Below are 27,500 nucleotides of genomic sequence, written 5' to 3'. Positions count from 1 at the left end.
AGGGCATGTTAAAACCAGGTTGATTGTGTATTTCTCTGTTTTCTCTCCAGTTCCCAGGATTTGGTGGCCAACATGCTGGAGCTTCTGCTCCAGGTGGCCCAGGTGGCTATCAAGGGGCATATCAACAGTCTGGAATGCCAGGAATGGGAGGAATTCCAGGAATGCGGGGTCAGCCAGGGGTGATGTCAGGAATGATGGGAATGCCCGGTCAGCCAGGTGCCATGCATGGAATGCAAGGTCAGCCAGGAGGCTTCCCAGGACATGCGGGTGGCTTTCCTCAAGCATCGCCATTCTCGGCTCAAGATCCACTCTGGCCTTACTTTACTGCAGTTGCAGGGCAGGTAATAGCAGTGTACCTTGAAAAACCGGTTCACTTTAAAAGGTTTGATTTTTTCAGGTAACGGTACTCTTAAAAGTTTGCTTCACCACCAAATGAATGAAAAACATTTTTAATTTCATCCTTATTTCTTTCACCTCCCCTTGTCTTCTCATTCTCTCCACACCATCCCCACCTTCTCCCTTTCCTTCTCCTATTCATATACCTTTTCAAAGGCTTATTTTCACAAGTTTCAACTGAACCCTTCTTTAAATCCTGCTGTTGAATCTCTTAAGGAAGAAAATTCTGTCAATGGCCTTGATAGTTCTCCAAACTTGTGAAAACACACTTGCACATTGCCCCTTTTGGGCTGGAGTCGAGGAGTTTGCTCCGTGGAGATCTCTCCCTGTCCCTTCCATCCTTTCTTCTCCCCAAGTTACCTTTTCTATTTTTTTTTCTTTTTTTTAGTGTGCTATTTGTTCTATGGCCCATAGTGGAGCTTGTACACAAATCACATCCAGGACAAAAACATTAGTAAGCATCTATATACAGGTATATAAAGGTGTGTTATCCAGCACCTGCCAGACTTGAGAGGGAGCGGTTAATGAAACATGAGGCTTAGTCATATGGGTACATTCCAACCAAGTGTGCTCATTAGTTTATACTGCAGATTAAGGAAGTTCATCTTGCACGGCCTTGGGGTGTTGCTGCCATCTCTTGGGGTCTTTGAATGTGCCTCTTTTTTTTTTTTGCGGTGTTAGTATTGTATCACGGTGTTGTAGTGTAACGTGCCGTCTTGGTGTCTTACCGAGGTTATTTTTTAATGTGCCATGCTGTAGTTCCCAGCACTCCTTGCTGACTCCACCGTTTGGCTATCATCATCTCACGACTGTGCGCCGATTGGCTCTCTGTGCGAACCAACTCGTGCAGCAACATGCCCTCTATTGTCATGGTGTCAGGCGGCTCCACTCTTCAGCACACAGTCGCAGAATGTCATGGTCACGCTGTCATGCAAAGTCAAAACCACCCTCTTCCGTTTTTCAACTTTGTTTCAAGTAGAAGGTTTAGTTGATGCAATAATGGGTAGATGCGGCGTGATTTCATGATAAAATCAGAGCACAATCACGGTTAACAATACAAATAGCGGACACCAACAAGAGGGACTATCATGAGCACCGCCATGAGAACTTACGGGCAACATCGGTTACTGCCAATTACTAAAGCGTGCCAGTTGACAAAATGCCAGATAACACTGCTTTACCTGTACTTTATCATTAATGACAGGGACATTACGATACATCAGTGTGCTTTAACATGAATCTAAGGACTGTAAACAAGGCAGAACACACATGGTATGTAGGGTTTGACACTGGGTTTCCCACATCAGTCGGGACTTCAGATGAGAACATAAACAGGCCAAACTTTTCATCCTTTCTTCATCTCCCCCCTTCATCTAGATGATTATATTGAATGCAAGTGGTAGCTGTATTGGAAACACCCGTGATGCAATCTGTTGCCGCAAAGTGACTGGACAATGTACAGCAAGTAGTCATCATATTTTTCACGAAGTGCAGACAGCACAGCCAGACATCCCATAATTCTTTAAGTGGGCTCTCAAATGTGACCACCGTCGGCTGGGATGGAAGATTCATCCATTTATATAGGCCTGATACATCTCATGAGAAATGCGGAAATCGCCAAATATCTTGTGGTTTGTGTGCACGGACGGAACTCCTATGTTCCATTTCCATTCAGTCATCGTCATCGTGAACATCTGTGGTGGACAGCAGCAAGTTGAGAAGTCCATCAGAGCACTTATAACACTTTGGGTCCAAAATTGACAACGTCCTTTACCACTTGCTGTTTTATACGGTTTGGTCAATGTCCATTTGTCTTCATTTGCCACCTTCTAATCAGTTCATCTTTGCATCATACTGTATACTTACGCCAAACTGGTCAAAATCCCATCACTGTTTCACAAGTTATATTTTCGTGGAGGTGAAGGAGGTTATGTTTTCACCCCTTTCTGTCAGTTTGTCTGTCTTTGTGCCAGGATATCTCAAAAAGTTGTGGACGGATCCAGATGAAATTTTGTGGACATGTTCGGTGTGTGACAAGGAAGAATTGATTCAGTTTTGGTGAAAATTTGTATCCGGATCCGGATCTGATAATTAACCTCCGCCATCTTCAAAGATGGATGGAGGTTACTGTTTTCACCCCTTTCTGTTTGTTTGTTTGTGGATAGTATTACAGAAAAACTTCTCGACGGATTTCGACGAAACTTGGGGTTAGGTATGGTCCAAGGATCATGCCATTAAATTTTGGACTTGGTCCAAAATTGTTAGAGATGGGGGATGTTATCCCCCCCCCCCCCAAAAAAAATTGTTAGAGAAAAATTTTTCTTTTTTTGCATTTCTACATGTTTTAAGTGATTTCCAACCCCCCAAAAAAAATTGTTAGAGAATTTTTTTTTTTGCATTTCTACATGTTTTAAGTGATTTCCACCCCCCCCCAAAAAAAATTGTTACCCCCCCCCCAAAAAGTAGAGAATATATATTTTTTTTGCATTTCTACATGTTTTAAGTGATTTCCAACCCCCCCCACCAAAAAAAATTGTTACCCCGCCCCCAAAAAATTGTTAGAGAAAAATTCTTTTTTTTTTTGGCATTTCTACATATTTTAAGTGATTTCCAACCCCCACAAAAAAAATTGTTTGAGAAAAATTTTTTCTTTTTTTTTTGCATTTTTACATGTTTTAAGTGATTTCCAACCCCCCAAAAAAATTGTCACCCCCCCCAAAAAAAGAATTTTTTTTTTGCATTTCTACATGTTTTAAGTGATTTCCAACCCCCCCCAAAAAAAAATTTAGAGAAAAAAAATTTTTGCAACTTTTTTTTCGACAAAATTTCGATTTTTTTTTTTTGCATTTTTACATGTTTTAAGTGATTTCCAACCCCCCCCCCACCCCCCCTCCCCCCCCCAAAAAAAAATGGAGAAAAGAACTATAACTCTCAGCACTGTTGACATCATATTTAATGAATAAGATATAAGGTTCACTTGAGTAACCCAGCAGTATTGGCGGCGGAGGTTTTGCACTCTCCCGAGTGCTCCCCCTCTAGTTTTTTTCAGTGATTCTTCACCATTGAGGGATGGGGCGAAACCGATATGTAGCACGATATCTCAAAAAGTTGTGGACGGATTCGGACGAAACTTGGTGGACAGGTTGGGTGTGTGACGAGGAAGAATTGATTAGATTTTGGTGAAGATTCAGATCCAGATCCAGATACGAGAATTATTTAATTTACAAAGTGATTCTTCACCATTGAGAGATAGGGCCAAAAACGATACAGTACGGTATAGCATGATATTTCAAAAATGTATTGAGCCCGATATGTTCTCTTTGATCAGGCATTACGTGGTGGTGGTATGCACTCCACCGAGTGCCCTAGTTCTCTCTCTCTCTCAGTCTCTGACTGTATCTGTACTATAAAAGTGAAATTGTACATTTATAATTTTATTTGTTTGTTTTACCAAACAAAATCCAACTAAATTTTGCATGTTTCCTTAGGTGACCCCAAGGATGGTTGCTGTCTTGGTAGCATATCTGGGGGATGGGGTTCAGGGTGCCAGGAAGACCCCAATTTTCTCTGTGTGTGAATGTGTATCGTGTGGCGCCACCAGGTGTTAGCCAGTATGACATGTTATTAATGGAAAGTTTAAACAACTTCATAATATACATTGCAGTGGTGTTGAAATCTGAGTGAGAATAATATGAAGTTTTCAAAATGTTTAATTTCATGCATTTTAAGCAGAGGTTCAAATCAAAGCATCCAACACTGAGCTTTACAGCAAAGCAGAGGTGATTTTTGCTTACGCCATATATAAACATCAAAGATGGTTGGCGAAGGTGTTAGCTGGCTTCCAAGCAGATGGAAGATGAACGTGGGCAAATTATAGTGAATATAGCGGAATGTTTATATGCAGTACAACATGCTGTCTTGCGATTAAATCATTTAGCAATGTGATGGGTAAAAATGTCGAGTGTAGTATATTTTGAGTTTGAAAAAAAATAATCATAAAAGTGTTGTTAATATAATGTGCCGGGTCTTGGTAGGTCGCAGTCACGCCAGGCCGTTACAGTCCAAGAAAACAGGAGCGATGGTGGAATTTGACTTTCCTGCTAACATGACAGAGCAAGAATAGGGAGAGAATTAATAAATAAATTAAAACCCTATCTCGAACGGAATATGGTGCCGCCTCGTGCGTGGCTTGGGGGAACTTTGTGTGGTCGAGGCCAAAGAGTTCTCAACAGGGCTGGTGTTGGTCAGACAAGACTCCACTCAGCCACTGAACTGCAACTCAGCTCAACGGTTCTCTCATCTAACTCGTTCTGCCCACCTCGCCGGTCCTCCCACTGGTTCTCATCCGATTATCTGACGGTTGGTTCTCTCCAAACTATCTGGTTTCAGCACCCGACTCACATTTTCTGTCCTCATGTCCATCTCTTCAAGAGGCGGGCCAAAGCGCAGCTCGTCCAGCCGAACAACCTTACGTGGCTTTGTACCCCTACCCATCCCCCAAGGTCAACGCTTATCTCCAGGGAAATGTGGGTTGGACATTTAAATGAATGACGTAGCAATAAATGGGAGGTGGGGAAGAGGGGAAACTGAATCGTTGGGACACGCGACATCCTAATCTATTTCCGTATGAATCGGTCCATGCATGTGCATTCACAAATTACGTAGAGAGTCGTGGCTTTACCACTCCTTCCCTTCCAAGTTTCCACGTCGATGATCGTGGCAGAGGTAATAAACAAACTAAAAAGAAATGTTTCCAAATGCAAAACAACCCTCTAGAAAACCTTTATTAAGCAAGAACTTCCCATGTGCCTCACTGGGAATGTATATGCAAACTGAACACCAAGCATCGAATCATAATAGATAAATTACGATGTGCAAGTTCAACTTACCTGTATGCCATGGAGGTTTTCCCTCTGCCAACAATCACAGCAGTCTTAAAGTAATCCTCCACTGTTCAGTTGTCATTGTAAACTTTGGGGAAGTTTTGAAGGAGAAACAACTTTCCCATTGATATATAATGTGTAATACATTATTTAAATTGTATCGAGCTTATTTGTTTAAATGCTTCAGCCCAACAGTATATACTAAGATGTGGGTGCTTTTGATTCTCCGACATGAAATGTTGATTGCTGGTTCCTCTTGTCTGTATTCGCACAGGATGGGCAAATTGATTTTGAAGAACTCCAGCGATGTCTTTCCCAGGCAGGAATTTCTGGCTCATACCGGCGTAAGTGCAGCGTTCTTAGCTTGTAGCAGCTTCATTGTGCTTGATGTTTTGAAAATTGCTCACTCGACAAATTTGTTGATGGGGACTTGAATTTTGGGTGCTGTCAGTCCTTACGTGCGTCAGTCCGGAACCTCTACTCGGACGCTTTTGTTTTGAATTCGGCACATGCATGGAACAATACCTGGACATGAGGCAGGTCAAATGATTTTTGGTTCAGAGCCAATTTGGAATTTTGGGAACCATTTTTTTTTTAATAGAGAATGGTACAGGTTAGGTCAGGTCAGGTATGTGAGCATGCGCTGGAGCAGCACGTCGCTGCGTCCACTTTCCACTGGCACTCCAGGGGCCTTCGGCTGGCCATCCCCCAGGCAGATGCCTGGCCCATCCCCATCTCCTTGAGATGCCGATGGTACAGGATTGTTTGTGTATGCTTGCAAGAACCATTATCTATTTACACTGCCAACACACAATTTTTAATTCTTCTTATAAATACACTTCACCATCACCACTGCCGACATACCACCTTTAACTAATTAATTGATTATTTACATTTTACCTTCTGGACTACCAACACACAAGTTTAAATTATTTATTAAGAAAACACTTTACCCTCACCACCAGCGACATACCACCTTGATGTAGTTATTTATTTATATACACTTTACCATCACCATTTCTTACATACCAAGCCTGGTGTTGGCTTCGCGGTTAGGGTGGCGGCTTGGGATCCCAGGGTCCTGAGTTCAAGCCCCGTTGGCTGCTGAATTAACACCAGGGGGTTGACTCAGCCGGTCATCCTTCCGAGGTCGACAAAATGAGTACCAGTGTACTGGTCCCGGTGTATGCCCCGGTTAGAATAGGTGTACCATATCCCTGTGTGTCGTAAGAGGCGACCAGGGTTGCCGTCAGGAAGGGCATCCGGCCATAAAACATTTCCTCAAGAAAAAGCCAAACCCCTGCACAGCAGGGAAAAATGGCTGTAAAAACGGTCATTTTTTAAATTTTTATTTTTTACATACCATACCTTGAATTACTTATTTATTGTTATCCATATTACCATCTCCACTACCTACATACTTATTCATCTGGTGATTTCAATGTAACAGCTACACGTCCCATTTTAAGGTGCGGTTGGGGGCTGCGTCTTCAACAATTAGTTGAATAATTTTTTTTTTTATTGAGAACGAATAAATTTCTTCACTGACAGCATTGCATCAACGCAGGGTGATTTCATATGATCGGTCAATTTTAAAGGGCAAATTTATTCATTCCTTCATTTCAAAATGTATTTATAAACAAATAAGAAATTTTCAAAATAATTAAAAAGAAAATTATTCAGTCCCTGCTGACACGTCCGATCGTTTAAAAGGGAGTAACAATAAAACGGATCGATGGAACGTGTAAATTCAACATTGCTACAAGGAAGTAAACTGATCCTAAACGGACATCAAGAGGGAGGTTTAATGGAAGCTTGCAAGATCAAGTGGCCACATCATTCTATTTAAGATACTGGTATCGTGTTTGGGGATTTGAATGGGCTCCTTCATGCAGCAAACTATTGGCAGCATTGTGTGACGGTGATCGGTGGTGTTGTGCCGACTGTAGCATCCTGACGGCCAAGTTTGAAGCTTGCGAGAATAACCGAGTGATGGTGATGTCGCCTAAAGCTGGCCATATTCTGCAGCTATTTGAGGAAATCCAAGGCCGTTATGGCCAGGTGAATGACCCGTTTTGGTGACCCTTGCCAGCAAAATGATACATGCATCGTTGTGAATCGCAGGTGTTTTGCAAAAATAATTTCAATTGCCTTGACATTCTTTCCCATGTTTTAAATTCCAGTATTTGAATTCTTCCCTGATGGTTCAGAAGGAGACAGCTTTATAAAACCGTCCAGTTAACCTAACCCAAAGAGAACCTGGACCCTGCCCGCGGAACACTAGGATGACAGTTTGTTGCTGGGTCGGGATTCAAACCCAGGCTAGATGGCTTGGAAATGTGTGCACGTACCTTTATGCCATCCTGTCAGCTCACGTTGAGTCAATTTAACAACACTTGACGAAATATATAATTTAAACAACAGTTGACATTGAGACATCATTCAAGGGAGATGTAGTTTGTCACGACGTCCACATTCCAGACCTAACCTCTTCTGACGTTTTTTTTTTATAAGACTTATGCAGAATTATTTTTTCCATTAGAAAAGCAATGAAAAATGTGCACACAGCAGGAAAGAGACTGTTTGTTTATACCCTCTTTTCACTATAAAGCTTAAAACTATTGGGACAGCACATATGCCATCTTGAAATCAATCCTCCCAGACCCGGAAGTACACCGGTTTGCCCACATCTCAACAAGCACAAGCACTATCACTGAGTCTTCACAACGAATTGTGAAAAATTTGAGCAACTCTGTATCACCTGTTTTGATGCAATGCTACACTAAGAACCCAGTTGTGTGCTGGAATGACACCACGATTTGCCTTGCTGCTTCCAATAGCAGTTGCTTTGAGGAGGACAATGTTGTAATTCTGCATTGGCCAACTTCGAGGCCAAATTTACACCAGATTGAACCGCTCCGAGTCGTTTTGAAACATTCGCTTGAAAGCTAGTCAATGCAGTGTAATCTATTTCTTAACTTACATTTGTTCTAAATGACGAGCGGTGGAAACATGTGATATCTCCGAACATTTGGTGCAATGCTAGTGATAGTGACACCCTATTGTAAATCAAACTGGAGCGAAGTCGATGGCACGCCATTGCGTATCCCCACGCCTCCCACCTCGAGCAAGGTTGAAAGATGGCACAATGTTCCACCAGGAATGACACATCATCATATTTTGAGTTAAAATTTTCTCCATTTTGATCACTATGACCGTAAGTCCCAACCCCCACCCCCGGGGCATGAATTGGCGATCGAATCCAAAACATCGTTTATTTCATGCGACTCCCACTGTTGACTGCAAATACAAAGTTTCATTGGAAAATGTGTCAGTAATTAAATTTTTAGGTATTTAACCTTTTGACGCAGCCCCAGGGGTCGGGGCCAAAAAGGAAACCGTCCTTGTGCCTTCGTGCCGTGTGATGATCATAACTACCAAGTTTGGTAAATTTCTGCCCAACCGTTGCGGAGGACATAGTGTGACGTACGGACGGGCAGACTGTCGGAGCCGATTACAATATCCCCCAGTTTATTAATTTTGTTTCAAATACCGTGAGGGTAATAAATGTTTGTTAATAAATGTTTGTGAACTAATAACCCGACATATTTCCTGATTGTTCTAATAAATTTGGTGATGTAATCAAAGTAGTGAGCATTTATTGTCTGTTGAGCATGGAAATCGGATAAGTGTAAAACAAATTAATTAATTTATATTTTTAGGTTTTACACTTTATCGTGAAAAAGCTTGCTGTAAACTTATATTGCATTTCAGTAGAATATGATGGGCGTTAACATCGGTAAGTCACAAACTATCCACTTTGTGCTTCCTCATCTCAGCTTGTTACATATGGTGTCCACCAAGTCCGTTTACCCCCGAACCTTTTCCCACTAGAATCGAGTGAACAGAATAAAACAAATACATTGACTTATTTATCGATTTTTACATTTATTTTCACAAATATTTCATGCATTGCGATGGTTAACAACGAAGAGTAGCAGTGTGAGCACCTTCGTCACCTGGAATAAAAAAAAAAAATTAACCTGTGAACATGGGGGTAAAGGGACTTATGGGACACCCTGTACATATAGTTAATGTCCTTACTATCATGTGATTGTGCTGAAAGTTGAACTGAAATTGGTTCGTTTTTGCAGCTTTCAGTCTGGAGACCTGCAAGATCATGATTGCGATGCTGGATGTATCCTTTAAAAAATATATATATATATATATATGGCACCTTCTTTGCTCTAACGGTTGTCCTTCGTAACCGACGACCTGTTGCTATTCATCGGTGACGTGCGAACACTTGGGTGCATTAATCTGTTTATAGTGTTGGAGCTGCTTCCCATACAGCAACCACAATCTGAGATAGCAAGCAGTGTAACCAGGTGTCGAGGAAAAATTGAGAAGGCCAGACCACCTGCTATCCACACTGTCAAAACGATTACCCCGGAAGGTGATCCACCTATTTCCTGCAAGGTAAACAGGGGCTTCCGTGAATCGAACCCAGGTGCTCCGACTTGCGAGGCGACGTCACTTTCCACAACGCCAAAGGACTCAAAGGGTTCATTTTTTTTTTATTGTTTTACAAGATTGAGGCTCATGGAAGAGATTGCTATCAATGTTTCATGAACAGGAGGAAACTTTTTCACTGTTTGTCTGTAAACTTAATGTATACTCAATGCTCATGATAACATTGGCATTCGAAGATATTTGAATTGTAAAATGCATTCTTGCTCGATTCATGTTTATATGCTTATGACGAGTCAAAAGAGTTAAAGCAGTTAAAATGGGTTCAGGGTCTTCGAAGTATGAATCTGATTCTGGTGTTCGCTGTGGCTGCAGGTACAGGTAAGGTACTTAAATCAACTGGCTTTAAGGATTTGTCCTGATTGACATTCATTTACCTTTCATGTGGAAAATACAAAATCTGATTGATGTTTATGACAAAGAAAATCAATATGATCGCATCCAATGGATGAAATCGATAGAGCGTTGATTGAGGTAAGCTAATCACCATGCGATGCAAAGAGAAGCTGACGTTTCGGGCGTTAACCCTTCGTCGGAGCAAAACAGGGTTGATGCCAAAAACATCGGCTTGACATCTTTGCTACCCACGGCAGTTAGTATCATACCTCCATCAACATCCTGTTGATATCATCCATTGTGTTCTACCTGTCCTCTGATGCAGATCGACAAAACCAGCAGCAGCAGCAGCAGCAGCAGCAGCAAGTTTAGTTCTTCATTCCACTTTGATGATCCCAACTAATATTGTCCATTAGGCTGACAGTATTGCCTTGGAGCTGTCTTGGCTGGGTTTGATTACCAACTCCACGATAAATTGTTATCCTGATGCTCTGCACGAATGATTGGGTCATTCTTCAGAAAAACGTTAAGCCAGATGTCCCATCTGCTTGCATTCACTGGTGAAAAGTTGCTTTTCAAAAGGAGTAGGTCTCTGTGTGCCAGTCAAATTCTAAATTCCTTCCTGAAATCTATACAAAGGGGAGAGGTATTGCACCAGCAACATTGCTGCATCCCCAGAAATGATGCAGATGAATAGATGGAAAGATTAACCGATAAGTATTTGACACTTTTGAGTATTGTTAAGTAACTCGTTTGTTAAGCAGCATTAGATGTGACATCGTTACAAACTGTTTAGTTGTCTACCCAATTTGTCTGTCTGTCGCTGTCTCTTTCTTTTCTCTACCCCCCCCCCCCCACTCCCCTTCTCTGTATTTTTACCCTGCACGCATGAAGTGAAAAATCAGGGTTAAATAATCAGTTCTTTGTTTGTCTATCTGTCTACAAACGTCAGTTTATGAGTGAGGAACAACTTAATTTCAATTGAATGTTATTTTTTGAACATGAATCAGAAAACAAACCTACAGTTTAGCAGTACTTTGGCTCTGAATCCATCCCGATTGCACACGTGCAGAGAGGAGAGATAATTTGTGTTTTACTCTGTCTGCTTGTCTGGCAGTCAAACAAGATTGAAAAATCATTCCAAACAGGAAACTTAGCGTCTCTAACGATGTCACAAAGGACACAAACAACAGGCACGAATAACTAATGTAACGTATTAAATACAGTACGGTGGTGTAAAAGACGCTGCATTAACGGCGGTAAACTTCCGAAAAAAAATTGTTTTTTTGTCCAACCTTTAAATTCTATTTTATTTCAATTGAAGTATATATGTGAACATTGCAGAATACAAATCCACCTTTTTGGCACTTTCAAAACCCTTCCGGTTAGCAGCACTTGGAAAAAATATATTACGGCATTTTACATCATATTGACCAATCAAATTTTCCGCTTTCTGACCCTGCGCATATCTCCCCCCCCCCCAAAGAGATTAGTTGGTTCTTGGTTTTTTTTGGCTTTGCATTTCCTTTACACCTCCGCAGCGTGACATGTCTGGGAAGATGGGCTTCAGTGAATTCAAGGACCTCTGGGTTGCACTCAACGGCTGGAAACGAAACTTTGTGGCATTTGATCGAGACCAGAGCGGTTGTGTTGATCCGGCCGAGCTCACACAGGCCCTCTCTTCCATGGGTCAGTTGTGGCATCAGCACAACCTGGGTGACAGTGCAGCTGCTGAAAAGATTGAGGAAGCTGATACAGTGGGGCGAACAAGTATTTGATACACTGCCGATTTTGCAGGTTTTCCCACTTACAAAGCACGTAGAGGTCTGTAATTTTTATCAGAGGTACACTTCAAAGACGGAATCTCAAACAAAAATCCTGAAAATCACATTGTATGATTTTAAAATAGTTAATTTGCATTTTTATTGCATGAAATAAGTATTTGATACATCAGAAAAACAGAACTTAATATTTGGTACAGAAACCTTTGTTTGCAATTACAGAGATCAGACGTTTCCTGTAGTTCTTAACCAGGTTTGCACAGACTGCAGCAGGGATTTTGGCCCACTCCTCCATACAGATCTTCTCCAGCTCCTTCAGGTTTCGGGGCTGTCGCTGGGCAACACAGACCTTCAGCTCCCTCCAAAGATTTTCTATTGGGTTCAGGTCTGGAGACTGGCTAGGCCACTCCAGGACCTTGAGATGCTTCTTACGGAGCCACTCCTTAGTTGCCCTGGCTGTGTTCCGGGTCGTTGTCATGCTGGAAGACCCAGCCACGCCCCATCTTCAATGCTCTTGTTGAGGGAAGGAGGTTGTTGGCCAAGATCTCGCGATACATGGCCCCATCCATCCTCCCCTCAATACGGTGCAGTCGTCCTGTCCCCTTTGCAGAAAAGCATCCCCAAAGAATGATGTTTCCACCTCCATGCTTCACGGTTGGGATGGTGTTCTTGGGGTTGTACTCATCCTTCTTCTTCCTCCAAACACGGTGAGTGGAGTTTAAACCAAAAAGCTCTATTTTGGTCTCATCAGACCACATGACCTTCTCCCATTCCTCCTCTGGATCATCCAGATGGTCATTGGCAAACTTCAGACGGGCCTGGACATGCGCTGGCTTGAGCAGAGGGACCTTGCATGTGCTGCAGGATTTTAATCCATGACGGCGTCGTGTGTTACTTATGGTTTTCTTTGATACTGTGGTCCCAGCTCTCTTCAGGTCATTGACCAGGTCCTGCCATGTAGTTCTGGGCTGATCCCTCACCTTTCTCATGATCATTGAGGCTCCACGAGGTGAGATCTTGCATGGAGCCCCAGACCGAGGGAGATTGACTGTTATCTTGAACTTCTTCCATTTTCTAATAATTGCGCCAACAGTTGTTGCCTTCTCACCAAGCTGCTTGCCTATTGTCCTGTAGCCCATCCCAGCCTTGTGCAAGTCTACAATTTTGTCCCTGATGTCCTTAGACAACTCTCTGGTCTTGCCCATTGTGGAGAGGTTGGAGTCTGATTAATTGAGTGTGGACAGCTGTCTTTTATGCAGATAACGAGTTCAAACAGATGCAGTTAATACAGGTAATGAGTGGAGAATGGGAGGGCTTCTTAAAAACAAAACTAACAGGTCTGTGAGAGCCGGAATTCTTACTGGTTGGTAGGTGATCAAATACCTATTTCATGCAATAAAATGCAAATTAATAATTTGAAAATCATACAATGTGATTTTCAGGATTTTTGTTTTAGATTCCGTCTTTCACAGTTGAAGTGTACTTTTGATAAAAATTACAGACCTCTACGTGCTTTGTAAGTGGGAAAACCTGCAAAATTGGCAGTGTATTGAATACTTGTTCGCCCCACTGTATATATTTTTTTGAAATAGTCAATCTTCAAATTTAATAATCATAATTGCATGCGTGTGCGTGTAGGATGGAGCAGCCTCTCAAAGCGCATTTTAATGTCTTTGGAAATTGTTTTTTTTTCTTTCTTGCAGCATTGCATTTGTATCTTTGATTTCCAAATGTAGGTGGATTGCAAAGAGTAATTATGTCAGCTGTCCTTTGAGGAAAGGATGGTTGAAGTAATCACTTTGACGATCAGATGACATTTACCTTGTGTGGATCCAAGCTTTTTTGACCCACAACACTGTGATGCAGGATACCGGCTGAGCAACCACACAATTGGTGCCATTGTCAAACGATACAGCAGAGATGGAAAAATCTTCTTTGATGATTATGTGGCTTGTTGCGTAAAGCTGCGTGCCCTTACAGGTACGTCCGACTTGCAGAGCACACAAGATGAAACAATATACATCCTTGATATTTGGTTAGAAGGGAGAGCGGAGGGGTTGGATTGTGTGCTTCTAAGAAGTTTACCCACTCCAGCATGATCACATGATGTCTTGCTTGTTCACAGATCGGTTTAAAGAAAGAGATGTGTCTCAACAAGCCATTGTGAACTTCCCATATGATGACGTAAGACTTTTTATCATTAGTTTTAATGCTTCGAAGTTTTTAATCCATTTAACAATGGATTTGCAGCACGTGTATTTGAAATGTTTAACAATTCCTTTTGAGTTGCAACACAAGGGTCATGATATCATGATATCAGCCCTTTTATTTTACACACAAATATTTTTTTTCTGACTTTGTGAGTGGTCTTGCTCGTGCAGTCGGCATGCATGCACAGTCAGCAGGCACAAATGCGCAGTCAGCAGGCACGAATGCGGTCGGCACGCACACGCAGTCAGCAGGCACGAATGCGGTCGGCACGCACACGCAGTCAGCAGGCACGAATGCGGTCGGCACGCACACGCAGTCAGCAGGCACGAATGCGGTCGGCACACGTGCAGTTGGCACGCACACAGTCAGCAGGGACGAATGTGCAGTCGACACACACGCACAGTCAGCAGGCACGAATGCACAGTCGGCACACGCGCAGTCGGCATGCACACACAGCAGGCAGGAATGCACAGTCGGCACGCATACACAGTCAGCAGGCACGAATGCACAGTCGGCACACACGCACAGTCAGCAGGCACGAATGTACAGTCGGCATGAATGCGCAGTTGGCACGCACACAAACAGCAGGCACGAATGCACAGTCGGCACACACAGTCAGCAGGCATGAATGCACAGTCGGTACCCACGTGCATTCAGCACCCACGTGCAGTCGGCACGCACACACAGTCAGCAGGCATGAATGCACAGTCGGCACGCACACAGTCAGCAGGCACGAATGCACAGTCGGCACACACACAGTCAGCAGACACGAATGCACAGTCGGCACGCACACACAGTCAGCAGGCACGAATGCACAGTCGGCACGCACACACAGTCAGCAGGCACGAATGCACAGTCGGCACACACACAGTCAGCAGACACGAATGCACAGTCGGCACGCACACACAGTCAGCAGGCACGAATGCACAGTCGGCACGCACACACAGTCAGCAGGCACGAATGCACAGTCGGCACACACACAGTCAGCAGGCACGAATGCGCAGTCGGCACCCACGCACATGCAGTACTAAGTTTTGAAGAGCATGCTGGCTAATTAAGACACGTCGAAGCGATCTACTCGCCGCAGATTGATGCTCTTTATGCATATGCATCACGTTGACCTCATGAACTGCTGGGCCAGGCCTGACGTTAAATTGAAAAATTATTTTTTGTAATCTTTTCAGGGTGCCTGCGATAACTCTTCTACTTTTAGCCAGACACTGTGGGGGTTTTTAGGTCAATTAATGACAGCAGATGCATCACCCAGTTTAACGTCCATCCGAGGGACGTGGCCCTTCTTGACGCATCACTCGGCCTATGAAGTACTAATCGGTGCATCATTGGGTCAGTAATGGAACCCAGACCCAGCCCAACCATGCACGTTTACACCTTTTCTTATTCTATTTTGACAAATATCTGATTTGTGGCCGTTTCATTCTTGAAGTCGAGTTGGCATTTTTAATAACCACCATGTGTTAAAAATGAAATGCTTTTAGAAACCCCCTGTCTGTTTTTCTGCCACTGCAGTTCATCAAGTGCACCATGTCCATTTGAGCCAAACTGCATCAGCTGAGCCATATTATCGTGCCTTCACAACTCTCTTCCAGAAACCGACAGCAGGAATACACCATTGTTCTTTAGTTAACAGAATGTTTAGCGGTAGTGTTTGCAGATTTTGTGCCAGTATACAATTTTTTTGTTTCGTTTTGATTTGTCACATGATTAAGAAAAGAAATGTTTGTGCAAGGGAGTTTTTAAACCCTTATGTGCCAGATTGTTAGTTTTCTTTTCTTTTATATCACGTTTCTTTATTTGACCTATTGTAGTTGTGACTGAGCTGTATTTCTATCATCGGTTTTGAAAGCATTGCAAGGGATTTTGTGCTAGCTTCAATAAAATATGCAGTTACCTTTTGACTTTGTATCTCGTCTATTCTCATTGCACTGTACAATTTGCGAAAAAAAAATTTGAAAAAAGAAGTTTTTACAGTTACAAACCACGACCCTTGATGGAGAAGTAAATCTCCCGCATGATGCTTGCAAGTATTTAAATTATTTACAGTTTACATTCTCATTCATTTCCCCAGATGCTTTCAAGGATCTGTGTAATTTTAAACAATTGTTCAAAAGTATCGTTAACACTGAACTTGTGTTAACTCCAAAAGAAATTTTCCTTCGCAGCAACGATCCCTCAACCCGTTTGGGGAGGTGTGCGGATCCCTTCCGAATCCCCAGTTATTTTGCGGACCACCATCTATGACTGTCATAAGACGAAGGGGCCTTCCATAAATTCCCTTCTGACCAGCGGCGAGTCGTGTTCCCCCTCTCCCATCCGTAGACCCCCACCAATGGCCTTACTGATTAATTGGAGTCCAGACTACAGGTTCACAAGGACTGTTTGAGCGCTTATCTAACTTTCAGCCCTGACAGCGGAACAGCCCAGTTGTCTGCTGGATGAGATTTATAGATGTGAAAAATATAACAATATAAAAGTGGTCTGGCATTTCGGATAAATTAGAATCTAAGGCAACTTGGTGTTTTAAGTACACCAGCATATGGTGCATATGCTGATCAAAAGAAACTTCCCTTGTTTAATCACGTGCATTTGGAAATGTTTGCAAACATGGCTAGATTAAAGCGTGTACGACTGGGTAAGTCAGTCAATGGCTTAACCCAGAGGCAAAAAGTCATAATAATGACGACTGCCATGAAAACCGAGGTAAAAAGTAGAAAATTTAAAATTGTAGAAATAAATAAGAAAATGATCTGGTAATATGATTATTAAATGGGGAACGTAATGTAGATGGCATGCTTGTACTATAAATATGTGTGCTGCTGCTTATTTTATGAGTAAAAGTGGATAAGTTAAACAAATTAAATGGAAAAAAAGGTATGATTTTGATGCAAATGTGCCCACAAATTGAACATACCATAATCAAGCGAATCTAGATCGATAGCTTTGACAGTGTCAGTTGATAGGTTAGAAAATGTATTGAAACCAAGTTTTATAGAGCTCTTGAAAATGGGTTCAGAATATTCAAGGCTTGAAGCAGAATGCCATGGTATTGCAAACAATTGAGACAAGATACCATGGCAACAAAAGGCATTGTGACGTATACTCGTAATTTTAATACCTGGACTGCAAAGTGTGCTGGATTGCAAGCCGACAACTCAGGTGCACTGTCCAGCTGAGTAAAACGTATTGTATGTCTGAAAGTTAAGACGAGGCAACTATCGAGTTAAACTACCTTGGACGAATGTCGTGTATGCACAAAAGCTAAACCTTTGGAGGCAAATGTGATATTGGTCCTGGAAATAACTATTTCAACAATTATATATTTAATTGTTTGGCTTTGACACAGATATACAAGTCTCTCAGAAGTTCAACAAAATATCAGCAAATGTACTTGCATCGACATTGGGCACTAAGGCAGAGTCGAAATATTTTTTGCAATCTATTGACGAGGCACTTGCTGAAGCCGAAGATGTCCACGCTGCACGAGTGGATAAATAAAAATTTCACCAAGAAAATTGCAAATTTATACCTGAAGCAATATGATTATTGCTTTTGTAAAAAGCAACATTCCAATAATCATAGGTCTTCCTTGTAAGCCAGATGCTCCCACAAATATGAAGGTTGGGTTATTTCAGAAACCATCAACTTCTACGCCAAATGTCAAAATACAGGCCCCAGAGTTTATGGTGAAAGATTAGAGCTGCATACTGTACCAGCCATGTACCTTGCCCGACCCAAAACAATTGCTCAAGCCTGCAATGCTTCATGACAAACGCTACTCCGCAGATTGTGAACTCCACATTGGCAACGTCCTGTATCCATATGATGTCCTCACCCCTAAAAAATCCAGTTCAACGGTGATTAGTATTGGCAGCCAATAAAGTAACATGGCCAACTCAAACTCTGCACTGCATAAGGAGATTGAGATTCTGCTGAAACTTTTCACACCAAACACTTTCATGATGTGGTTCGAGCACTCAACTCATTCCAAGTTACGTATATAAAAATGTACAGTGGAGGTGGAATCGCACAATTTTGAAAAAAAACAGAAGAAACCATTGGTTAAGTTTGTATTTACCTTTTTATATCTACAACAAACAATAATGCTGCTTTTACTTGCACATCAATCGTACAGGATGTTTCATTCGCATCCTTCGCGAGGACAAAATGTTTGAATTGCATTCCTTGCAAAGGAAATTTTCTTTGAATAGCACATTAATATTCTTCAGACTAAAGTCAAATGAGATTTGTTGCTGTATCATAGCATCTGCTGTTCAAATCAGCCCTTGGTCACCAGATTGGGTAGCATTTTAAATCAGCTGAAAAATAACTAACTATTGTGCTGTTTAACAGGACTGCCTGATAGTTTGTAATTTGTTTTCTGCCTTAATCAGCACCGGTTAAAAAAGAAACTCATACCAACAGCGCTTGGTCCATTTGGTGTCCTTGTGAATACCTGGCTCACAATACTTGCATCCCAGGTTGAAATGCCATTGTGTTGATTTGTTCAGTCTCCGAATTACCCTGCAATTCATGCAAAAGTATACCAACATGTGCGGAAGCTCTTCACTGGGCCTTGGGATGCAAAAACATACTCAGGGTTCAAAATTGAAGGAACGACGATACCAAGTAGTTCGTTTCTGCTTGGCAAGTGAGGCTCAGGTCTGACGTTTCAACCACAATTGTCTCACCAACCAGGACTGTGCAGGAACTTGATGTTGGTTATTCTCCCAAGGAGAAGGTGCAGCACGTGACTGAAATATGCAGGTTTTTGGGGTTTTTTTTTTTCAAAAGCTAGACTTGTAAAGAATAAAAAAATAATAATTAGTGGTGACATCTCATTCCCAAATAAGATTTACGAGCATACAAGACCCATGACTTCACTGATGGGAATACCAATCTTTGCTGCAATGGCTAATCGATGGGGCAAGAACAAAAAAAGGATTCCTGGGAGATCCTGCCCTCCGTGAAGGGATAACCAGCATTGCAAGTTGATGTTTCCAGTTTTGCCATGTGTGCCCATGTATACCCATGCACAAACGGACTTTTATTTTATTTTGTGTCACAAACCTTCCTGGGAGTTACCTGAATTGACCGGCTCTAGTTTAATTGAAATCTGTTAATCCATTCCAAAATTATAACGTGACAAACAGACAGACACGGCGCCTTTTATCATATAGATTTTAGAAAATTACAAAACATAAAAACAGTTCAATGATCAGAGCCAAAAACTCTATGCGATGCCATAATGGAATACAAATGTTCCCATAGTAAACTAGAAGGCACTCAGTAGAGTGCATACCTCCGCCAAGCTGAACAGTTCAGGTTTTGCATCCCTCTGATGATCTGGATCTGGACCTCCAAAATCGAATTGGCTTGTTCTTGTCACCGAACCAACTCATCCACCAAGTTGTCATAACTCGTCCACAACTTTTTGAGATATTGTGATATATATCATTTTGGGCCCCATCTCTCAATGGCGAAGAATCACTTTTAAAATTCTAGTATCCAGATCCGTATCTTCACCAAAATCGAATCAATTTGTCCTTGTCACACACCAAACCTGTCCACCAAGTTTCGTTCGAGTCCGTCCACAACTTTGACACACTATTTTTTTTTTTTTGGTCACAGACAAACACAGACGGGGTGAAAATCACGGAGGTAATGATTAAAATACAAACGTTGCTATCGTAAATAATTAATTCCAGTTTTGAAATGCAATTTAAAATGGATCTCAAAGGGGGGGAGGGGGGCTGAATTCGGATTTAACAATGTTGATGATTAACATGTAAGCAAAGACTGGCAAGTGAACAAAACTGATTAACCTCCGCCATCGAAGATCAGAGGTTAGTTTTCACCCTTTTCTGCTTGTTTGTTTGTTTGTTTGTTTGTTTGTGAACAGTATTACGGAAAAACTCCTCGACGGATTTCGACGAAACTTGGTGGGGGGGTTAGGCATGGTCCAAGGATCATGCCATAAGATTGTGGACTTGGTCCAAAATCCAATATGGCCAGCTATGGTGGGCATTTTGAAAAAATTTGATTTTTTTTTTTTGCATTTCTTCATGTTTTACGTGATTTCCAACCCCCCCCCCAAAAAAAAATTGTTAGAGAGAAAAAAAAAATTTGCAACTTTTTTTTCAACAAAATTTCGTTTTTTTTTTTGCATTTCCACATGTTATTCGTGATTTCCAACAAAAAAACATGTCAAAATTATAATTGCGGCTGAGTTTGGAACTTCAGGTGGATATACCCACGTAAGATCAATTTCTGTCTCAAGGAATCTAGTTATGACGAATGACTTGAGTATGTAAAAGTTAAAAGTAAAAGGGAAAGTTGCAAACTATAACTCTGTGAGCACTGTTGACGTCAAATTGAATGAATAGGATATCAGGTTCACTTGAGTGACCTAGCAGTATTGGTGGCGGAGGTTTTGCACTCTACCGAGTGCTCCCCCTCTAGTTTAAATTGTGTTCACAAACATCTGATTTTGTGCCAAATGCATGTGTGGCAGAAGTTCCATAAAGCTTCGTGGAGTGTTAAGTCTTCGCATTTTCAATAAGTTTATATTAAATCATTTCACTGCACTGTATTATTTTTAGCTCCTTCCAAAAATATATCATCAATATGATGTCCAAATGCAGTGCAGATAGAAAGTCTCCACCCCCTTTCAAAATTTTCACCTTTTGTTGACCTATAGCCTGGAATTAAATTTCATTAAATCAGACTTTTTCCACCTTCATTTACACATCGTAACCCACAACTTCCAAGTGAAAAACAAATTCTACAAATTACAGAAAATTAATCAAAATACAAAACTAGAATCTCTTGGTTGGATAAGTGTCCACCCCACTTATAATAACAATTGTAAATTAGTTCAGGTGTAACCAATCACCTTAAAAAAAAAAAAAATCACAAACCAAGTTAATATACCTCCACCTGTGTTAAGGCCCTGTCACACCTTGATGATTTAGCCAACGTATGCCGACTTATGCAAAATTGGGCTAAAACACTGGCACGCGTCAAATACGTTTTGGGTAAGTTTTGTATACGTTAAGAGCACGCTGAAAAACACTGACATTCGTCGTAGTACGCTGGCTTTCATAGTTGTACTTTGCGGTTGTCCTCAAATTTTAGCATGCTTGAAATTTTACGACGTATGCCAGCGTATGACTTACATGTTCTGCAACGCTGGCCATAAGTTGTGGGCATGTTATGCGATCGTTGACACACGTTACTTGTAAGTTACTCACAAGTCGAAACACGTCGAGGTAATGCTTAGCATACCCAAAACTTATTTCTAACCTATGAGTAACGTACCTCCATTGCATATTGACGTATGTAGACGTATTTGACGTCTTCCGGACGACCACAGAACTTACTGAAGGTGTTTCTAATTTACAGCTACCGTATAATGGCGTGTTGGCAGCGTTTAAAAAACAAAACAAAAAAACAATAACTTCCGATATTTCGTCACGTGCCGTTACGTCACGTCCGATTGCCTCTTCAGTTTGCTCATGTCTTATTCTTAGTTCCTCCTCTGTGAATATTTTCTGTTTGAGGATATTGTCACGTCGACGTTGAAACTTAAAAGAAAATGTCTGAATATATTTTAAAATTCGTGATAGACTAAAAAAAAATAATAAAAAACAACAACAACAACAACAACTACTTCAGATATTTCGTCACGTGCCTTCACGGAGCCAAGGAGAAAAAAAGAAAATGTGCCTTGACGGAGAAAATAAGTTTCGGGTACGCTAAACATTACCTCGACGTGTTTCGACTTATGAGTAACTTACAAGGAACTTGTGTCGACGTGTGTCAACGATCGCATATCGTGCCTACAACTTATTCCCAGCGTAGCGGAACGTGTGAGCCATACGGCGAGTACGTCATAAAATTTTCACCATGCTTGAAATTTCACGACGTACTAGAGGTACCACGAAATATGACAGCGTACTTCATCGTTTTTCAGTGTGCTCTTAACGTATACACAACTTACCCATACCGTATTCGACGTGTGCCAGCGTTTTAGACACATTTTTCATAGGTCAGCATACGCTGGCTAAATCGTCAAGGTGTGACTGCGATGTTGACACTTCCAATTCTCAGGCGGTTATGATTTAAATCGGCGTGCAGCAGGTTTTTAACAGGCTACGCCACGAGTTCGTCGGCGATACGTGCAGCGCGCTATGCCTAAGTTGAACTATCGTTGGGCACAGGTTGTGAACGCCGACAACAAGCTAAGCATTTGTTGGTATAAGTTATCTATAAGACAACGAAACGTTCTGTGCCCATTACTAATATGTTATTAATACGACCAAAACTTTAAAAAACATCAAAATTTCAGCGTACACCAACGTTTTACATACATTTTTATACGTTGCCATTGCTGGCTAAATCGTCAAGGTGTGACAGCGCCTTTAAATTGTGGTGATTGATTATTTCAGAATAAAATCAGCTGTTCCTATAAGTTTCCTGTGCTGGGTAGTGCATTTCACAGCAAAGACTCAATCATGAGACCCTGGGAGGTTTCAAAAGACCTCCGAGATAAAGTTGTGGAAAAGCACAGATCAGGGGATGGGTATCACCAAGACCCTGCCAAGATCAGACTGTCCCTCGAAACTGGATGACCAAGCAAGGAGGAGTCCAATCAGAGAAGCCAGTATGAGACCAATGGCAAATTTGAAAGAGCTGCAGGCCGTTATGGCAAAGGCTAATCACTGTGTACATGTGACAACAATATCCCAAACACTCCACAAGTCTGGCCTGTATGGTAGGGTGGCAAGAAGGAAGCCATTACTCAAAAAAGCCAACCTTGAGTCCCATTTGAGGTATACAAAAAAACATTCCAGAGATTCTGAAGCCACGAGCCAAAAAGTTTTGTGGTTGACAAACCAAGATGGAACTTTTTGACCTCAATGTGAAATGTTACATTTGGCGCAAACCCAACGCAGAACATCACCAAAGAATACCATCCCTACTGTGAAGCATGGTGGTGGCAGCATCATGTTATGGGGATGTTTCTCATCAGCAGGGACAGGTGCACTTGTCAGGATAGAAGGGAAAATGGATGGAGGAAAACCTGCTGCCCTCTGCAAGAAAGCTGAAAATGGGGCGGAAGTTCACCTTTCAGTATAACAACGACCCGAAGCACACAACCAAAGCGACACTGAAGTGGCCCATTCAGAGCCCTGACCTAAATCCAATCGAAAATCTGTCGCACAAGTTGAAGATTGCTGTCCATCAACGCTCCCCACACAATTTGACTGAGCTTGAACAGTTTTGCACAGAATAATGGGCAAATTTTGCCCAATCAAGGTGTGCAAAGTTTGTGGAGATCTATGCCAACAGACTCACAGCTGTTAATTGTTGTCAAAGTTCCTTCCACAAAGTATTAACTCAGTGGGGTGGACACTTATCCAACCAAGATATTCTCGTTTTGTATTTGTAATTAATTTTCTGTAATTTCTAGAATTTGCTTTTCGCTTGGAAGTTGGGGGTTACGATGTGTAAATAAAGGTGGAAAAAGTCTGATTTAATGTATTTTAATTCAAGGTTATAAGGCAACAAAAGGTAAACATTTTGAAAGGGGGTGTGGACTTTCTTTTGGCACTGTATATCAGAATGCAAGGCGAATGGCTCATGGAAACACCACACCAGTGTTGGACATGAAAGTGTACATTTCCTCATACTGCCATTACCTGCATATCATCATGATACCGAGCATAGAGATTAAATCTTTTGACAGGATTTACTTAAAAGAGTTTGCTTTGTGTTTAGGGAGGAAGCTGAAGTGAGGAGGAACTGGACCGAGCAGCATCTCACTGTGGGACAACAGAGAGAAAGGACAAATTAATACATGATCAACCTTTTACAGGCTCAATGCCAAGAGATGAAGGAGAACATGATTCCTAGAGACGTGAATTTGACCATAATGAGAGACACCCTTTGCCCAAGGGATTCAGACCTAAGAGATATCCAATCAGCCACATTCTGGCTGGCCATGAGATTCTCCAGCGAGTCTCGTGCTAGGAAATAAGGAGGTCGCTCATTGATGCGCTGCGGAACCCTCTCAAGGAGGCCCACTGGAATGTATCTGAAAGTAGACAGGAGAACGGATTACTGAGTCAACAAGATGGATGAGTCACCAGACTATATAGTGATTGGTTCAGCATGTTAGAGGAAACATTCTTTTTTTTTTTTTTTAAAGAAAAAAGGTTTTAAGTCTCACACCTGCATAGGAATGAAAGCCATTCGAGTAGGAAACGCCGAGTCTTCTCGACACCCTGCGTGTCGGAGCCCCAGTGCTCGAGGCCAAACGAAGCAAAGTCTTTGAGCAGGTCGAAGCGCTCATGTGATGAGATGTCCCAGTGCCGATGTTCTTTTATCTCAGTGAAGATCCAAGGTTTGATAAGGGCGCCCCTACACGATGCGACCCAGGAGTTGGCTATAAAAATGCACCACACTACAGTAAATGCTGAACAAATGGAAAAAAAACACATACTTTACAAATAAGAATTTTGACCTTTAATAACTATCATCGGGTTATTTTCACAGATTCCATTTATAACATTTCCTCTTCGATGGCAGCAAACATCATCATCACGTTGAATGTGTCAACATCAGCAGATGTCTCGACCACTTCTGGGAATGCTCGTAAAGTGTGCCATTAATTGTTTTACATTTGCAACTGAGCACACAGCTCATGATGAGGGATTCCTCAAATCAATCCCCTTTACTGTCACGTCATCCATTCATTATCCACGAATGTACTTGCAATTGATGTAAAACCACTGATGTCGAATGTCAATGTCATGATTTTAACAAATGTACAAGCTCTCTCATGAACCTTCAACACGAAAGAAAATAAAAATATCCAAGGCTCTCGGGGACTGGTACAAGCAAATCAAATGGAAAGTCATCCAGGGAATACAAGGGAGTTTTCGGAATGAAACCACTGCGCTGAATATAAAAACTGACCGACAAGGAAATGGCAAAAGAGACATAAGAAATAAACACACAAATAAATCAACAAAATCCAAACGAGAACGGCACGAGGTGGAGCACCGACGTCGTGACATTGAACTGGCTTAGAGGTTAGGATGGTGGCTTGGGATCCTAGGGTCCTGAGTTCAAGCCTCGTTTCCAGCTGAATTAACACCAGGGGGTTGATGCAGCCTGTCATCCTTCTGGGTTTGGCGAAATGAGTACCAGTGTCGCAGCCAAAAGGCTGCACACGAAGGGAAGGAGTGTTGACAGAATTTTTTTAAATCTGGTATTGATCTGGCTCAGTGATGAACAGTTTATATTTTGTATCCCACTGATTAACTGGATCTGAATCTGGCCCATAACCAAAATCGAAGCAGCCTGTTCTCGTCACCTAACCAACTCATCCACCGAGTTTTGTCAACTCATCAACGACTTTTTGAAATATCGTGCGACATATCGTTGTTGGTCCCAGCTCTCAATGGTAAGTAAATAATCACTTAGATAAATTTTTTAATCTTGTATCCAAATTCGGATCTTCACCAAGGTAGAATCCATTCTTCGTCATCACACACCAAATATATATATATATATATATATATATATATATATATATATATATATATATATATATATATATATATATATATATATATATATATATATATATATATATATATATATATATTGGTGCAGTTGTGGAAATTCACAAAACATCATACAGGTTCCCCAGAGATCAGTTATTTCGATAAGTATGTGTTTCAGGTTAGAATCCCCACCGATGTGTAAAGGGCATTGTTCCTTTGCCGGGCTATGAATCTTTGAGGTAGCCATTATTCTTTTTCTATCTTTTATTTTAAAACATCACAAAACCATCATCTCCTACAACGCGAACAGACAACAACAACCGTCATCTCCTCATCATACGCAAGCAACGCCACCTCTGCAACAACCGTCATTATGCGCCGATTACCATATTCGGATCACAGGATGGCTTTCCCGAAACAAACCAGTGACGTCAAACATGGGGTTTACAGCGAGGCTTTTGAGGGGTGAGAGGTCGGAGGTGAAGAGTGGGCGGAGCCCCGGCCTCGGGTGAGAGTTCAAGGGGCGGCTCGCACAGACCTATAAAAGGGCGGAGCTCGAGCGGGTTCGTAGCAGAAGCAGTCGCCGGGCGAGGAGAGCCAGTCGAGCAGAAGCGGGCGAGGAGAGCCAGTCGAGCAGAAGCGGGCGAGGAAGCGAGTGTCGGAGAAGTCGAGTCGCAGTGTGTGTGTCGAATCTGGAGAAGCGAGAGAAAGAGTGGTCGTCGCGGAGAAGCAGCCAGTCATGGTGAGAGTAGTCATCACGGGGAGGAGAGCCAGTCGGAGGCGCTTGGGACGACGGTTGACAGCACAGCGGCGGAGTTTGGTGGTCCGGGCGAACGGCCCTGAAGGCGGTCGAGCGCCGTCGCTGAGGTGATGGACGGGTCACAAAGAGCATCAAATCAAAGAGCAAGGACCCGTTAACTCCTCCGAGAGCATCGCCGGTCAGGCTCGACCAAAGGCCGCGACGAGAGCCGGACCACCGAGGAGAACCAAGCAGCCGCTCGCACAGCTGCTTAAGCCGCCTGGCTGCTCAAGCGACTGGCGCGTTGTGACACGAGGGCCAGGCAGAGACACCACGGGTCGCAGACCCGAAGGCCTTCGAGCCGTCACCAGAGGCGGCCAGGTAACCTGCCTGGCCTCTCGCGAGCCTTCGGTCATCCAGGCTCCCGGTTCAAATAAAGGCTCACGGGCCCGTTTCTTTTCTGGGTTTTTGTATGAATGTCTGTTCTGTGGCGCCTTGTCTTTGTAAGTAGAAATGATGGTTAAGTGCATGCCTGTACATAATTAAATATACATCGGCTGTAGGCTTTTCTCGTGTCATGTCCCCTTCCCCCATTGCTTGCTTGTTTAATGAATGCCCCATTGTTTGAATGTAAAACTGCTCGTTGCGTCCATTTCCTTCCATTGACTTCCACGGCGCGTTCGGGAAATTAGTAGGCTGTTAAAGCCAGTAAAAGTGGTTATTTGGTCCGACGGACCTTGGTGATCTCCGCTCAGGTCATGCGCGGTGCGGGCACGGTAACGGCTCACCCCGCTCAAGGTCCGTCGAGGTATAAATTCTCAGTACTTCTGTCTGCGTGGAAAATTAGGTATATCGAGATTCGGCGATTAACCCTGAACCGCATGGACAGAATATTGGCAGTTTATAGTGCGTTAAGGCACCCGTAGCAGGTTTCTGGAGTTGTCTGGAAGCTACGACTGAATTCCGGTTTTCGGCGGACGCGCAGCTGCGGTTGGGCCGTAAGCTGTCGTGCGTGGATGTCGAACCCGCAGAA

The 27,500-nt window shown here is 42.4% G+C and overlaps 2 protein-coding genes across 6 annotated transcripts in view; one reads left to right on the top strand and one right to left on the bottom strand.

Moving 5' to 3' along the window:
• LOC147022032 (sorcin-like) overlaps window positions 1-16,050 on the top strand; it is a 31,710-nt gene extending 15,660 nt beyond the window's left edge. For both annotated transcript variants that reach the window (XM_085892589.1, XM_085892588.1), the window contains exons 2-8: window positions 51-341; window positions 5,554-5,623; window positions 9,434-9,477; window positions 11,687-11,834; window positions 13,793-13,906; window positions 14,052-14,110; window positions 15,665-16,050. In XM_085892589.1, the coding sequence (XP_085748715.1) occupies window positions 51-341; window positions 5,554-5,623; window positions 9,434-9,477; window positions 11,687-11,834; window positions 13,793-13,906; window positions 14,052-14,110; window positions 15,665-15,691 (753 nt within the window). In that variant the 3' untranslated portion in view covers window positions 15,692-16,050. The remainder of the gene's footprint in view (window positions 1-50; window positions 342-5,553; window positions 5,624-9,433; window positions 9,478-11,686; window positions 11,835-13,792; window positions 13,907-14,051; window positions 14,111-15,664) is intronic.
• A 2,164-nt stretch (window positions 16,051-18,214) lies between these two features.
• Window positions 18,215-27,500, bottom strand: part of DUS3L (dihydrouridine synthase 3 like) — a 34,744-nt gene continuing 25,458 nt past the window's right edge. For 2 of the 4 annotated variants that reach the window (XM_085892584.1, XM_085892583.1), the window contains exons 12-14: window positions 24,389-24,577; window positions 24,123-24,251; window positions 18,215-23,979 (exon numbers count right to left, since the gene is read on the bottom strand). In XM_085892584.1, the coding sequence (XP_085748710.1) occupies window positions 23,907-23,979; window positions 24,123-24,251; window positions 24,389-24,577 (391 nt within the window). In that variant the 3' untranslated portion in view covers window positions 18,215-23,906. Of the gene's footprint in view, window positions 23,980-24,122; window positions 24,252-24,388; window positions 24,603-27,500 lie in introns of those variants that run through there. The other 2 variants (XM_085892586.1, XM_085892585.1) reach the window with 2 other exon arrangements.

Source organism: Eptatretus burgeri, chromosome 8, assembly GCF_056783735.1.
Source record: "Eptatretus burgeri isolate ZD-2024b chromosome 8, Ebu_testis_v1, whole genome shotgun sequence".
NCBI classification, from domain to species: Eukaryota; Metazoa; Chordata; class Myxini; order Myxiniformes; family Myxinidae; genus Eptatretus; species Eptatretus burgeri.
This window is presented reverse-complemented; position numbering and strand designations above follow the sequence as displayed.